At 45.7% G+C, this 16922-nt stretch overlaps 1 protein-coding gene across 1 annotated transcript in view; it reads left to right on the forward strand.

Moving 5' to 3' along the window:
• LOC137378595 (uncharacterized) overlaps positions 1–16922 on the forward strand; it is a 207407-nt gene that overhangs the window by 158919 nt on the left and 31566 nt on the right. Inside the window, exons 42-45 of the mRNA XM_068048896.1 lie at positions 1467–1553; positions 4035–4099; positions 6726–6848; positions 14948–15089. Of these exons, the coding sequence (XP_067904997.1) occupies positions 1467–1553; positions 4035–4099; positions 6726–6848; positions 14948–15089 (417 nt within the window). The remainder of the gene's footprint in view (positions 1–1466; positions 1554–4034; positions 4100–6725; positions 6849–14947; positions 15090–16922) is intronic.

Here is a 16922-nt window from a genome sequence, read left to right on the forward strand (position 1 = left end):
ATGTAAAAGTCAACCACATTGCTGTGGATCTGGAGTCACATGTAGGCCAGAGCAGGTAAGGACAGCAGATTTCCTTCCCTAAAGGACATTAGTGAACCAGATGGATTTTTACAACAATCGACAATGGTTTCATGGCCAACATTAGACCAGCTTTAAATTCCAGATTTATTAATTGAATTCAAATTCCACTTTCTGCTGTGGTGGGATTCGAACCCATGTCCCCAGAGCAATACCTGGGTTTCTGGGTTACTAGTCCAGTGACAATACCAGTACGCCACCGCCTCCCCTAATGGGCTGGGGAGGGCCAGAAGGAAATTTTCAAAGAGGAGAGCAGGAGGAGAGAACGGTCCAGTGCATGTAAATGATTATCAGTCTGGAGCAATGCGGTTGGACGTTATTTGATGTCAGTAGTTATTCAAAGAGATCAAAAAAAAAGGGTGATTGAAACATAGAGCTGTTCACCGTTTGGCCACTTGGCACCGTAATGCTGCTGGCTCTCTGATCTGCAGCCTGCACTATTCCGCAAGGCAACAGCGATCCCTGTCATGGCTGCCGTCTGCCTTTCAACATTGCAGTCTGAAGCTGCTACCCACCTCCATGCTGGTCCCAGCACTGCTGATTGTGCGCCACACTCGCCCCCAGCCAAATTAGATAATTTACATTTGAAGATAGCGCACATCAGCCATGCTGACGCAGTGCAGTCAGGACCTAGAAATTATCTGTGCATCGTGGTCCCAACCCTGGAATGAAAATCCAGCCACATTAGTCACATCTTGATGAACTGAAACATTTGGTGAGAAAATACTAATTGAGGTGTGTAATCTTATTTTTATTAATTTACTATTTTGTGTGCATGTGTCTACGTGTGTGACATCAGCATCACTCCTCCCCTTGGAAATGACTTCCGTAACTTACAGAAATGACTAAATTAACAGCATTGGTCCAACTCTTCACGAGTGTCGAGCTTGGCCTCCATCTCCTATTCCGTGTCCAGACGCACAGCCAGTTCATTAGCAGCAGCCCTTCAATCCATTCCAGAGCCTGCTCTTCGTACAGAGAGAAATGATTCATGAGAAATTTGATGGGTTGCGTACTTTGGGCATTCTTCACCCTCTTACCAATTTACCCCCACCCCAATCTTACTAAGTAATTATTTTGGCTCTTCTAACATTCCTCAGCTGATTATGAGAGAGATATAAATTGTTCATCCTGCAGTACACTCCCATTCATCCAGTGAATTGGATTAGTCCTCGACTGGTCTATAGTTGGGTGAAGAATGACTTGCCCACTACATTAAAAGTGTTGCTAGCTGGGTGATCGAATCACATCGCACTACACATCGAGAACAAGCCACACCCTAAATACGTTTGATGTGTGGGAGGGAAAGAGAAATCTTTAAAAACAGAAAAGAGAAAACTATGGAAGAAAAATGAATTTTAATGTAAGTTTTTTGATTTTCTTTCTAGATGGACTTAGTGTCTCTTTTGCCCCTGGATGTGTTGTACATTAAGCTCGGTTTCAGACCTGTATTGAGAGTTCCACGCCTCCTGAAGGTGAGTTTGCTTGATGTTTTCTCCCCTTTTGAAGCCTTATTCAGACTTTATAACCATCAGGTCTGATGTCACCATAGGCACAGATTGAAAAAGACAGCAATTCATGGTAGGAGAGGAGTATCATTAGCGTTTGAATCTATCGCACCTACAGCATCTATATAGCACCTTGCCTAACCTCAGGATGTCCCAAAGTGCTTTACAGCCAATTAAGTCATTTTGAAGTGTAGTCATTGTTGTAATGTAGGAAATCAGGTAATCAATTTGCACAAAGCAAGGTCCCACAGCAATGTGCTAATGAGCAGATAATCTGTTTTAATGATGCAGATTGAGGAGAGAACTCAGGCTCCCTGAAACAGACAGAAACTCTTCCAAAATAAAAACAGAAAGTGCTGGAAATACTGAGCAGGTCTGACAGCATCTGTGGAGAGAGAAGCAGAGTTAACGCACCAGATCTGAGACCTTTCATCAGAACTCGCAAAGGTTAGAAAAGAACTAGGTTTGAAGCAAGTGAAGCGGGGGTGTAGTTTGGTGGGGCAGAGAACAAAAAGGAAGGTGTCTGATAGGGCAGAGGGCAGGAGATGTTAAATAACAAAGCTGTCATGAGACAAAGGCAAAGAGCGTGTTAATGCTTGTGGTGAAAAACAAAGCATTAGTCTAGAGAGCCTTCCAAAGCCTGATAGAATTATTACATTTGAATCACAGGTAGCCAAATTGGGGCACAGTCTGTCTTCAGGTGCTATATGGCTGCCTAAGGCCCCAAAATGGTGGGCAGGAAGCACGCACACTCTAACGACTGGAAGTGCATTGCCTGCCATATTGGGTAAGGAAAAACAAGAGGATTTCTTTACCGACACCTGAAGTAGGTGTTAGGCTCTTTGAATATACAAATAAGGTCTGCTTCAGGTCTCCACTCCAACATTGATTTGCCTCAGAGGAAAACAATTCTAAACATCGTATGCATAAAGAAAGGTAAGTATTTACCACAATTGTCTCTGCTCCGAGTCCTGAGCTCCCTGGACTCCAGGCCACTGCCCTGGCCCCGAACGCCGATCTGCACCAGTCCCTGGCTTCACCCTCCAGATCCTGCCTCCGAGTTCCCTTCCTTCATCCCAACCATGACTTCCAAGGCTCCCCACCCGGAATATCTCAATGGCTTCCTAATCCAGCAGTAAGTCCGAGACACACACTCTGTCTCTGACCATTGCAACATCATCCAAAGACCCTGATCCGTCTCTGACCCCCATGACACCATCCATAGATCTTAAACTCTCTATGACCATTGCAACACCTTCAAAAGCCCTAGCTGCCTCTATGACCCTGTGAAACTGTCCAAAGACCCCGATCACTCTCTGACCCTGTGAAACCGTCCAAAGACCCGATCCCTCTCTGACCCTGTGAAACTGTCCAAAGACCCCGATCACTCTCTGACCTTGTGAAACTGTCCAAAGATCCGATCCCTCTCTGACCTTGTGAAACTGTCCAAAGACCCCGATCCCTCTCTGACCTTGTGAAACTGTCCAAAGACCCCGATCACTCTCTGACCCTGTGAAACTGTCCAAATACCCCGATCCCTCTCTGACCCTGTGAAACTGTCCAAAGATCCGATCCCTCTCTGACCCTGTGAAACTGTCCAAAGACCCCGATCACTCTCTGACCCTGTGAAACTGTCCAAAGATCCGATCCCTCTCTGACCTTGTGAAACTGTCCAAAGATCCGATCCCTCTCTGACCTTGTGAAACTGTCCAAAGACCCCGATCCCTCTCTGACCCTGTGAAACTGTCCAAAGATCCAATCCCTCTCTGACCCTGTGAAACTGTCCAAAGATCCAATCCCTCTCTGACCCTGTGAAACTGTCCAAAGATCCAATCCCTCTCTGACCCTGTGAAACTGTCCAAAGACCCCGGTCCCTCTCTTCTCCTTGCGATATCATACAAAAACTCCAATCATTCTCTGGCTCCGTGACAGTGTCCAAAGACTCTGATGATCTCGGGTGGCTCCCAATTTTATCGCTCATGGAATGTTACAGTTCTGAAAGAGATCATTCAGCCTTTTGTGCCTGTGCCGGCTCTTTGAAAAAGCTTTCCAGTTAGTCCACTCCCCTGCTCTTTCTTCATTGCCCTGCAGATTTTACCTTTTCAAGTATATATCCAATTCCATTTTTAAAGTTACTGTTGAATCTGCCTTCACCATCCTTTCAGGCAGTGCATTCCAGATCATAACAATTCAATAATAATTAGGCTGACCCAGAAGATTTGCCAACATTAGTGGTTACATTGGGTGGGTATGAAATCTGTCACGCTGACTTTGTGTCAGCTTTTGCAAGAATCTGACTTGTATTTTATTTAATTAGTTAATCAGTTAGTAACTGATTTGTTTTGTAATTACACAATTTTATTGTTTTTGAGTTAATATTGCACTTAGTTCACCATGGTGTATCTAATGATATTACTGATTTAATGTTTCATTAATCTTTTGTAACAGTACACGACCTTTCTTGAATTTAATGACCGGCTGGAAGCAATAATGAGCAAGGCCTATATCTATAGGTGCGTATCATTGATTATACTGTTCAGACAGATGTTATATTCCAGGTCTCAGTAATATAATTAAGTCTTTGGATTGCATCCTGTGTAAAACAGGGACGCCCAGATATTCTACCTCATGTGACACAGAGGTGCCTAATTGTACGCAGGCACTGTCCCCTGTAACACCATGATTCCCATGTACTGTCCCCTTTATATAAGAACATACGACCATACGAACTAGGAGCAGGAGTAGGCTATTCGGCCCCTCGTGCCTGCTCCGCCATTCTCTAAGATCATTGCTGATCTGTTTGTGGACTCAACTCCACTTTCCTGCCTACCCCCGATATCCTTTGACTCCCTTGTTTGGCAAGAATCTGTCTATCTCTGCCTGAAAAACATTCAATGACCCTGCCTCCACCGCTCTCCGGGGAAGAGAGTTCCACAGACTCACGACCCTCTGAGAGAGAAAAAATTCACCTCATCTCTGTCTTAAATGAGACCCCTTATTTTTAAACTGTGCCCCCTGGTTTAAGTCTCTCCCACAATGGGAAACATCCTTTCAACATCCACCCTGTCAAGTCCCCTCAGGATCTTATATGTTTCAATAAGATCACCTCTCATCCTTCTAAACTTCATGAATACAGACCCAACCTGTCCAACCTTTCCTCATACGATAACCCTCTCATCTCAGGAATCAGTCAAGTGAACTTTCTCTGAACAGTTTCCAGTGCAATTATATCCTTTCTTAAGTAAGGAGACTAAAACTGTACACAGTACTCTAGATGTGGTCTCACCAATGACCTGTACAATTGTAGCAAAACATCTCTGCTTTTATATTCCATTCCCCTTGCAATAAACAACAACATTGCATTTGCCTTCTTAATCACTTGCTGTACCTGCATACTAACATTTTGTGTTTCGTGTACTAGAACACCCAGATCCCTCTGCATCTCAGAGTTTTTTTTATTATGTCCAAAATATACTTTATTCGTAAAAAACTGTAAAAGAAATACATTACAAAACAGTTCAAAACAGCACCAAGTCAACAATACAAAGACTGCAAAGGAGATCAGTTTCCTTCAATACAGGAGTGAGTTGCCTCACAACCATTCCATTTCATTTTACCTGCCATGTACTTTTTGCAGCAAACAAATATTTTCTGGATACAGCCTGATGGGTTTTCCATCTCAGAGTTCTGCAATCTCTCTCCATTTAAATAATAATTTGCTTTTCTATTCTTCCGTCCAAAGTGGACAAGTTCACACTTTCCCACATTATACTCCAGCTGCCAAATCTTTGCCCACTCACTTAACCGATCTATCTACCTATCTTTAAGCACAGTGATGCCCAGGTACTGTCCCTTTTAAACTCAGTGATACCCAGGTGCTGTCCCCTTTAAACACAGTGATATCCAGGTACTGACCCCTTTAAACACAGTGATACCCAGGTACTGTCCTGTGTAACATAGTGATACCCAGATACTGTCTTCTTTAAGCACTATGATATCCAGATACTGTTGCCTTTAGACACAGTGATATCCAGGTGCTGTCCCCGTTAAACACAGTGATATCAATGCACTGTCCTGTGTAATATACTGATACCCAGATACTGCAAAAGCAAGATACTGGAGATGCTGAAAATCTGAACCAAAAACAGAAAATTCTGGAAATACTCAGCAGGGCGGCACAGTGGCGCAGTGGTTAGCACCGCAGCCTCACAGCTCCAGCGACCCGGGTTCAATTCTGGGTACTGCCTGTGTGGAGTTTGCAAGTTCTCCCTGTGTCTGCGTGGGTTTCCTCCGGGTGCTCCGGTTTCCTCCCACAAGCCAAAGACTTGCAGGTTGATAGGTAATTTGGCCATTATAAATTGCCCCTAGTATAGGTAGGTGGTAGGGAAATATAGGGACAGGGTGGGGATGTGGTAGGAATATGGAATTAGTGTAGGATTAGTATAAATGGGTGTTGATAGTCGGCACAGACTCGGTGGACCGAAGGGCCTGTTTCAGTGCTGTATCTCTAAACTAAACTAAACTAAACAGGTCAGGCAGCATCTGCGGAGAGAATAACAGAGTTAATGTTTCAGGTCTGTGACCTTTTAACAGAACAGTAATAACCAGGTACTGTCCTGTGTACCATAGTAATACCCAGAATCTGTCCCCTTGTAACACAGTATCTAGGTATCACTATGTTACTGGATCACCCAGAGATACAGTCAAAGCTCCCTCATAATGAGGGTCAATGAAAACCAGAGATGTAGCTACTACTCCCATACACCAAAGGCAGGTGAGAGCTAGAAGTACAATCCCTATAGACAAAGGGCCAAAGAACCCCAGGGACACAGTCAAATATGCCTTGACCTCCCACACACCAAGGGTCAGTGTAATCAAAATCACAGTCACAACTCCCAAGGACATCACCAAGGTGACACCCTGAAATGTATCACAACACCCACATATAAAGGGACAATGAGTCACAGAAATACAGTGACAGCTCCCTCATGCTGAGGGTTGGTGAGACTCAGGAACAGCACCCACTCACCAGGGTTAGTGATACGATCTTCATCTATCAAATAAATCAATTACAATCTTTCCAATTATGTTTAAAGAAATTATAATGTTGAATATAAAAGAATGCTTTGTGTTTTACAGAGTAATAAGGACCACAATATACCTACTGTACAGCCTCCATATAAATACCTGTCTGTACTACTGGGCTTCCGACTATGAGGGCATTGGAGCCACAAAGTGGGTTTATGATGGTGAGGGGAACAGGTAGGGATCTCTCCTTGCTTCTGTGTGTCGGTGATTGGACAGATCTGATTTGTTGCTTTTTCTGAGAATTATTGTAAGATTTCCACTTGACATTTTTGTGACTATATGGGTAGGATTCTCCGTTGGAGCTACATCAGAGGACAGGGGCAGGCAGTCAACTGAGCAGATGTTTAAAATGTAACGTCTGCACAGAGATGTTTAAAACAGCACCTCAAAGTGGCCTATTTTTTCACTTTCTCCTGCAGTTTCCAATATGGAATTATGTTTTTTTTTTGCTATCCAGCTCTCAACTTTTTGTTAATTCTGAGTTCTGCTGCTTAGGCGCATAGGGTCTGACATATCAGCTGTGTCAGCCGTGGCTCTGTGGTAGCACATTCGCCTCTGTGTCAGGAAGTTATGGGTCATGTCATACTCCTGAGGCTGGAGCACAAAATCTAGGTGAACACTCCAGTTCAGTACTGAAGGAGCACTGCACTGTCAAGGGTGCCATCTTTCAGATGAGATGTTAAACTGAGGTTCCGTCTGCTCTCTCAGGTGGATGTATAAGATCCCATGGCATTATTTCGAAGAGAAGAGGAGTTCTCTCCCGTGTCCTGGCCAATAGTTACCTCTCAACCGAGTTCACTAAAACATATTTAAACAGATCTGGATGTTATCTCATTGCTGCTTGTGGGACCTTGTTGTGCACAATTTGGCACCACGTTTCCTACATTCCAATAGTGATTATACTTCAAAAGTACTTTATTGACTGTAAAGCACTTTGGGACATTCTGAGGGTGTGAAAGGCATTTTATAAATGCAAATTCATTCGTTCTTCACATGATTATGATGGCCCTAACTGCAACCCACAATATTTCATACTGTCTCGACTACATGGCTTCTTCTCTGGGCATTGCTCAATGTAATTAAGTTTTGACAAAGAAGGTGAGAATGAGAGTAGGCACGTCAAACATTAGTACATACAGCTGGCCTTATCTTCCAAGGAGCATAATTCCTAGAGACCAGGGACCAGATTTTCAAAGTGGAGGTGGGAAACAGGAGCCTGGAGTGGTTTTTGGTCTGAAACTTTAGGGAAGCTGATTCAGATTGCAATTTTCAAGTAGGGAAGCCTTAATTGGTATGAAGATGGGTTTCCTGTCCTTTTAGAGCCAGTGGGATTGAAAATCTTCAGAAACCCGATTTCCAGCTCAATGGTTGGCCCGCTGAACAGGTGACATTGGTTGTTTTGCCCCGTGCCTCTGTTTGGAGCTCCCGCTGAGTGGTCAGTTGCCATCACTTCAAGGGATTTCCCTTGTCCCCTTGGATCCATCCACACACTTTGTGGGTTGGAGTAAAGATCTGAGGCAGCCTGGACTGGTGGAGGATGAAGGAGTCATAGTAGCTGCCAGAAAATCCAGCACAAACATGGAGGAAGCTCTTGTTGTAGTAGTGCACCATTTGGACATTGAGGGATTAAAAGCCCTTCCTGTTGATAGATCTCACTGGCTGGTCACTGAGTACAACTGCTGAGGCACCCATTTCAAATATCATTCAAACAGATCTTCAGCTGCTCAAGTAAATCAATTGTTATGACCGAGGCGGGAGGAGTGCACTGTCTTTTCTAGTTCCACTTCTCCACAGGTCACAACATATACTTTAAATGTTTACCCAGTTACCGATATGGTCAATCATATCACTCTTTATCCCAGAATAAAATACACCAACCAGGCTTCTTTAATAAACAACAAAATTATTAGTTTATTATAAAAACAAGACTTATCCCGTAATAAAGCAAAGCAAAGGGAAATATGAAAGTTCCCTTTTTAAATACTCCACACACAAACACACACACACTGAAAAAAATAAAGAAATGCTCTCTGCTGAGGCTCTTTACAAAAAAAAAGACAAAAAAGAATACTTTGGCTGAACATTGTGCAATCATCAGTGAACATCCCCACTTTTGACCTTATGATTGAAGGAAGGTCATTGATGAAGCAGCTGAAGATGGTTGGGCCTTGGACACTACCCTGAGGAACTCCTGCAGTGATGTGCTGGAGCTGAGATGATTGACCTCCAACATCCACAACCATCTTCCTTTCCGCTAGGTATGACTGCAACCAGCGGAGAGTTTTCCCCCAATTCCCATTGACTCCAGTTTTTCTAGGGCACCTGGATGCCATACTCGGTCAAATGGTGCCTTGATGTCAAGGGCAGTCACTCTCGCCTCACTTCTGGAGTTCAGCTCCTTTGTCCATGTTTGAACCAAGGCTGTAATGAGGTCTGGAGCTGAGTGGCCCTGGCGGAACCCAAACTGTGCGTCACTGAGCAGGTTATTGCTCGGAAAGTGCCACTTGATAGCACTGTCCGTGACACCTTCCATCACTTCACTGATGATCAAGAGTAGGCTGATGGGGCAGTAATTGGCTGGGTTGGATTTGTCCTGCTTTTTGTGGACAGGACATACTTAGGCAATGTTCCACATTGCCAGGTAGATGCCAGCGTTGCAGCTGTACAGGAACAGCTTGGCTAGGGGCGCGGCAAGTTCTGGAGCACAGGTCTTCAGTACTATTGCCGGAATGTTGACAGGCCTCGTAGTCTTTGCAGTATCCAGTGCCTTCAGCCGTTTCTTGATATCACATGGAGTGAATCGAATTGGCTGAAGACTGACATCTGTGATGCTGGGGACTTCAGGAGGGGGCCGAGATGGATCATCCACTCAGCACTTCTGGCTGAAGATTGTTGGAAATGTTTCAGCCTTATCTTTTGCAATGATGTGCTGGGCTCCCCCATCATTGAGGATGGGGATATTTGTGGAGCCACCTCCTCCAGTTAGTTGTTTAATTGTCCACCACCATTCAGTGCTGGATGTGGCAGGACTGCAGAGCTTAGATCTGATCCGTTGGATGTGGGATTGCTTGGCACAGTTTGGCACGCAAGTAGTCCTGTGTTGTAGCTTCACCAGGTTGACACCTCATTTTGAGGTATGCCTGTTGCTGTTCCTGGCATGCCCTCCTGCACTCTTCATTGAACCAGGGTTGATACCCCAGCTTGATGGTAATGGTAGAGTGGGGGATATGCCGGGCCATGAGGTTACAGGTTGTTGTTGAGTACAATTCTGCTGCTGCTGATGGCCCACAGTGCCTCAAGGATGCCCAGTTTTGCATTGCTGGATCTGTTTGAAATCTATCCCATTTAACACAGTGGTAGTGCCACAAAACACGATGGAGGGTATCCTCAATGTGAGGACGGGACTTCGTCTCCACAAGGACTGTGCGGTGATTACTCCTACCAATACTGTCATGGATAGATGCATCTGCGACAGGCAGATTGGTGAGGACGAGGTCAAGTATGTTTTTCCCTCTTGTTAGTTCCCTCACCACCTGCCACAGACCCAGTCTAGCAGCTATGTTCTTTAGGACTTGGCCAGCTCGATCAGTAGTGGTGCTACCGAGCCACTCTTGGTGATGGACATTGAAGTCCCCCACCCAGAGTACATTTTGTGCCATTGCCACCCTCAGAGCTTCCTCGAAGTGCTGTTCAACATGGAGGAGTACTGTCATCAGCTGAGGGAGGGCGTGATAATCAGCAGGAGGAAGGTGGTAATCAGAAGGAGGTTTTTTTTATTCATTCATGGGATGTGGGCGTCGCTGGCCAGGCCAGCATTTATTGCCCATCCCTAATTGCCCTTGAGAAGGTGGTGGTGAGCTGCCTTCTTCAACCGCTGCAGTCCATTTGGGGTAGGTATACCCACAGTGCTGTGAGGAAGGGAGTTCCAGGATTTTGACCCAGCGACAGTGAAGGAACGGCGATATAGCTCTAAGTCAGGATGGTGTGTGACTTGGAGGGGAACTTGCAGGTGGTGGTGTTCCCATGTATTTGCTTCCCTTGTCCTTCTAGTTGGTAGAGGTCGCGGGTTTGGAAGGTGCTGTCTAAGGAGCCTTGGTGCATTGCTACAGTGCATCTTGTAGATTGTACACACTGCTGTCACTGTGCGTCGGTGGTGGAGGGAGTGAATGTTTGTAGATGGGGTGCCAATCAAGCGGGGTGCTTTGTCCTGGATGGTGTCGAGCTTCTTGAGTGTTGTTGGAGCTGCACCCATCCAGGCAAGTGGAGAGTATTCCATCACACTCCTGACTTGTGCCTTGTAGATGGTGGACAGGCTTTGGGGAGTCAGGAGGTGAGTTACTCGCCTCAGGATTCCTAGCCTCTGACCTGCTCTTACAGCCACAGTATTTATATGGCTACTCCATACTCCAGTTCAGTTTCTGCTCAATGGTAGCCCCTAGGATGTTGATAGTGGGGGATTCAGCGATGGTAATGCCGTTGAATGTCAAGGGGAGATGGTTAGATTCTTTCTTGTTGGAGATGGTCATTGCCTGGCACTTGTGTGGCGCGAATGTTACTTGCCGCTTATCAGCCCAAGCCTGGATATTGTCCAGGTCTTGCTGCATTTCTACACGGACTGCTTCAGTATCTGAGGAGTCGCGAATGGTGCTGAACATTGTGCAATCATCAGCGAACATCCCCACTTCTGATCTTATGATTGAAGGAAGGTCATTGATGAAGCAGCTGAAGATGGTTGGGCCCAGGACACTACCCTGAGGTACTCCTGCAGTGATGTCCTGGAGCTCAGATGATTGACCTCCAACAACCACAACCATCTTCCTTTGTGCTAGGTATGACTCCAGCCAGCGGAGGGTTTTCCCCCTGATTCCCATTGACTTCAGTTTTGCTAGGGCTCCTTGATGCCATACTCGGTCAAATGCTGCTTGATGTCAAGGGCAGTCACTCTCACCTCACCTCTTGTGTTCAGCTCTTTTGTCCATGTTTGAACCAAGGCTGTAATGAGGTCAGGAGCTGAGTGGCCCTGGCGGAGCCCAAACTGAGCATGACTGAGCAGGTTATTGCTAAGCAAGTGCCGCTTGATGGCACTGTTGATGACACCTTCCATCACTTTACTGATGATTGAGAGAAGGCTAATGGGGCGTTAATTGGCCGGGTTGGATTTGTTCTGCTTTTTGTGTACAGGACATACCTGGGCAATTTTCCACATTGCTGGGTAGATGCCAGTGTTGTAGCTGTACTGGAACAGCTTGGCTAGGGGCGCGGCAAGTTCTGGAGCACAGGTCTTCAGTACTATTGCCGGAATATTGTCAGGGCCCATAGCTTTTGCAGTATCCAGTGCCTTCAGTCGTTTCTTGATATCACATGGAGTGAATCGAATTGGCTGAAGTCTGGCATCTGTGATGCTGGGGACTTCAGAAGGAAGCCGAGATGGATCATCAACTTTGCACTTCTGGCTGAAGATTCTTGCAAATGCTTCAGCCTTATCTTTCGCACTGATGTGCTAGGCTCCCCCATCATTGAGGATGGGGATATTTCTGGAGCCACCTCCTCCAGTTAGTTGTTTAATTGTCCACCACCATTCACGGCTGGATCTGGCAGGACTGCAGAGCTTAGATCTGATCCGTTGGTTATGGGATCGTTTAGCTCTGTCTATCGCATGCTGCTTACACAGTTTGGCACGCAGGTAGTCATTTTGAGGTATGCCTGGTGCTGCTCCTGGCATGCCGTCCTGCACTCTTCATTGAACTAGGGTTGGTCTCCTGGCTTGATGGTAATGGTAGAGTGGGGGATATGCCGGGCCATGAGGTTACAGATTGTGGTTGAGTACAATTCTGCTGCTGTTGATGGCCCACAGCACCTCATGGATGCCCAGTTTTGCATTGTTAGATCCGTTCGAAATCTATCCCATTCAGCACGGTGGTAGTGCCACACAACACGATGGACGATATCCTCAATGTGAAGGCGGGACTTCGTCTCCACAAGGACTGTGCGGTGGTCACTCCTACCAATACTGTCATGGACAGATGCATCTGCGGCAGGCAGATTGGTGAGGACGAGGTCGAGTATGTTCTTCCCTCTTGTTGGTTCCCCCACCACCAGCCGCAGACCCAGTCTAGCAGCCATGTTCGTTAGAACTCGGCCAACTCGGTCAGTAGTGGTGCTACCGAGCCACTCATGGTGATGGGCATTGAAGTCCCCCACCCAGAGTACATTTTGTGCCCTTGCCACCCTCAGAGCTTCCTCCAAGTGGTGTTCAACATGGAGGAGTAATGAGTCATCAGGTGAGGGAGGGCTGTAGGTGGTTCAGTAGGAGGTTACCTTGCCCATGTTTGACCTGATGTCATGAGACTTCATGAGGTCCGAAGTCGATGTTGAGGACTCCCAGGGCAACTCCCTCCCTACTGTATACCACTGTGCCACCACCTCTGCTGGGTCTATCCTGCCGGTGGTACAGGACTTACCCGGGGATGGTGATGGCAGTGTCTGGGACATTGTCTGTAAGGTATGATTCCGTGAGTATGACTATGTCAGGCTGTTACTTGACTAGTCTGTGGGACAGCTCTCCCTACTTTGGCACAAGCCCCCAGAAGTTAGTAAGGAGGACTTTGCAGGGCCGACAGGGCTGGGTTTGCCGTTGTCGTTTCCGGTGCCCAGGTCGATGCCGGGTGGTCCGTCCGGTTTCATTCCTTTTTATGGACTTTGTAGTGGTTAGGTACAACTGAATGGCTTGCTAGGTCATTTCAGAGGGCATGTAAGAGTTAACCACATTGCTGTGGGTCTGGAGTCACATGTAGGCCAGACCAGGTAAGGACAGCAGATTTCCTTTCCTAAAGGACATTAGTGAACCAGATGTGTTTTTACAACAATCGACAATGGTTTCATGGCCATCATTAGACTAGTTTTAATTCCAGATTTATTAATTAAATTCAAATTCCACCTTCTGCTGTGGTGGGATTCGAACCCATGTCCCCAGAGGAATACACTAGGTCTCTGGGTTACTAGTCCAGTGATAATGCCACTATGCCACCCTTGCCCATGTTTGACCTGATGCCGTGAGACTACATGGGGTCCGGATTCAATTTGAGGACTCCCAGGGCAACTCCCTCCCTACTCTATACCACTGTGCCGGCACCTCTGCTGGGTCTGCCCTGCCAGTGGAACAGGACATACCTGGGGATGGTGATGGCAGTGTCTGGGACATTATCTGTAAAGTATGATTCCATGAGTATGACAATGCCAGGCTGCTGCTTGACTACAGTGGTGCAGTGGTTAGCCTCACAGCTCCAGCGACCCGGGTTCAGTTTTGGTTACTGCCTGTGCGGAGTTTGCAAGTTCTCCCTGTGACTGCGTGGGTTTCCGCCCGGTGCTCCGGTTTCCTCCCACAGCCTAAGACCTGCAGGTTGATAGGTAAATTGGCCATTGTAAATAGTGTAAGTAGGTGGTAGGAGAATGGTGGGGATGTGGTCGGGAATATGGAATTAATGTAGGATTTGTATAAATGGGTGGTTGTTGGTCGGCACAGACTTGGTGGGCTGAATGGCCTGTTTCAGTGCTGTATCTCTAAATAAATAAATAATAAAAATAGTCTGTGGGACAGCTCTCCCAACTTTGCCTCAGGCCCCCAGATATTAGTAAGAAGGACTTTTCAGGGTCCACAGGGCTGGGTTTGCCTTTGTTGTTTCTGGTGCCTAGTTCAATGCCGGGTGGTCCGTCCAGTTTCATTCCTTATCGACTTTGTAGCGGTTTGATACAACTGAATGGCTTGCAAGGCCATTTCAGTGGGCATCTAAGAGGGCATTTAAGAGTCAGCCACATTGCTGGGAGTCTGGGGTCACCTGTAGGTCAGACCAGGTAAGGACAGCAGATTTCCTTCCCTGAAGGATATTAGTGAACCAGATGGGTTTTTACGACAATCGACAATGGTTTCTTGGCCATCATTAGACTAGCTTTTAATTCCAGATTTAATTTAATTGAATTCAGATTCCACCTTCTGTCGCGGTGGGATTCAAATTCAAAATCTCAGAGCAATACCCTGTGTCTCTGGGTTACTAGTCCACTGACAATACCACGACGGCACCGCCGCCCCATGCCCCTCATTATGCCCCTCGTTCTGGACTTACCCACCAGAGGAAATCATTTCTCTCTACCCTATCAAATTCGTTAATCATCTTAAATATCGCAAATAGATCACCCCTTAATCTTCTATACTCAGTGGAAATGATTTACTTTAATAACCTGAGGTTTCATGGGCTCTACGTTTTCCTCTCCTGCAGTTATATGAGGTGCTATTACTGGGCTGTGAAGACCCTGATTACAATCGGAGGGCTACCTGACCCACAGACAGTGTTCGAGATTCTCTTTCAACTTGTCAACTACTTCACGGGAGTTTTCATCTTCTCCATCATGATCGGTCAGGTATGGAAGAAAAGGAAACTGAAAGTGCTGAAAATGTAAAACAGACAAGCACTGCAGATTCTTCATCATCTGTAAAGAAGGAAGATAGGCTAATGTTTGGGGTGTAACGCTTCGCTAGAACTTGAAAGTACTGTCGTTATTAGCCACAATTAGGCACGACTGGAATATTCCACTTTAGTTCTGACCATAGATCATCATATGCAAGAGTACAAGGTGCTCTGGCTTGATGGGAAGAATTGCCCTAAACCAGTTGATGGTGCAAGGCACTTGTACGCTAAACCCTGCCTACTGTCTCAGAGACATGTGATGTGACTGGTTCCCTAAGTAGAGGGGATAAAGGTATTTCAGTAAACAAGTGAGTTCTCCCACCCACCTCCCAAATTAGTGGCTGGTTACAGAGCTGGATAGGCAGAGATCTAAGAGAAAGTTAATTAGCCACTGAATGTTGTGGGAGAGGGGCCTAAATGAGAAAAGAAAATGAACCAAGAAGCAATCAACAAAATCTTACCAAGATAAATCTGTAGAAGCCAGTGAGCCAGAGCAGAGGAACTCACCCAACCATGCTGCAAATGGTACACAATGAGAACCTATGCATGCACAGTGTCTGTATCTGAGACTATTCAAATCATCTCAATACACAGGGGAGACTACTGATAGAAAAAAACAACTTGTGGGAAATTAATAATGGGACAAAACAAATTGCGGACCCCCTGAAATCTTCTCACAAACCTCTAAGGGGCCGCAGACAAGTGGTTGAGAACCCATAATCAGCTCTTTCTATTTGATCTTTGTGCCACTGATGGACATTAATAATTGGGTAATTGTCTTGTATTGAGTGATATTGATAATTTGAGCATTTGACTTTGTTATGACCAGGTGAAGATGGGGTCTTAGGATCCCCTTTCACCCCTTCTCTGGTTTGACTGCAACAGGGTTTATTCTGTTAACACAGTGATTTAGCTTACCACCTCAGTGAACACTTGCTCACTATTTATTATAATTGCAAATGAACCAATCAGACGGGTTTTTTGAGTTTAAACAAGAAAGATGTTAGTTTATTAACCCTATCACTCTAAAAACGGTTAAAATTATTAAAATATGTGATGCATCCATGCTCACATACCTGAGGCACATACACACAAATAGATACAGAGGGGAAAAAAGAGTTGGGAGGTTGAAGTGAAGTCCGTAATAAATGGAATTCAAATACTGAGTTTCAGTATCTTTAGTTGAAGGTAAAGTCTTGAAATCCTCGCTGGGCCACGTGCACAATTCAGGCTTGCTTCTCTGATTCCGGAAGGCCAAAGAGAGGCTTTATCCATCCTCTCGGTTGTTGCCTGTGAGGGTCTGTATATTTGAGGTTTAGCTGCAGCTGAGGCTCCCCTGGGACTTTGCTGGAGAGGGAGACAGGAGTGATGTTCCTTCTTGGAGTTCAGTTACTGTCTTTCTTCTTCTGAGGCACAATTCACAAAACTCAGTTACTTAGGCAGTAATGTCATGTGACCACCTCTTTGTTTGAAAACAGAAGTTTCTGGAAGGTTTTTGGAAATTCAAAGTTGTTCTCTCAAGCAGTGCAAACATACTTGGTAAGGGGGTGGGGGGTTGACTCTTTCAAAGTCAATGGGTGTCGATGGCTTTTGATGGCCAACGTTGACAAAACCATTCTAGTTAATTGAATCAGGGAGCACTCCAATTGTTCTGGCTAGACTGGGAAATTACCTCTGACTTCCAACTGGCCTTTGGTTTCTGATATGCAAATTGTGCACAGCCATCTTTAGCTGTTCTGTTCTGCTTTTTAAGTTACTTGTAATAATGTCCAATAAAAAATCTCAG

This window comes from Heterodontus francisci, chromosome 17 (assembly GCF_036365525.1).
Source record: "Heterodontus francisci isolate sHetFra1 chromosome 17, sHetFra1.hap1, whole genome shotgun sequence".
In the NCBI taxonomy this organism is placed as follows: Eukaryota; Metazoa; Chordata; class Chondrichthyes; order Heterodontiformes; family Heterodontidae; genus Heterodontus; species Heterodontus francisci.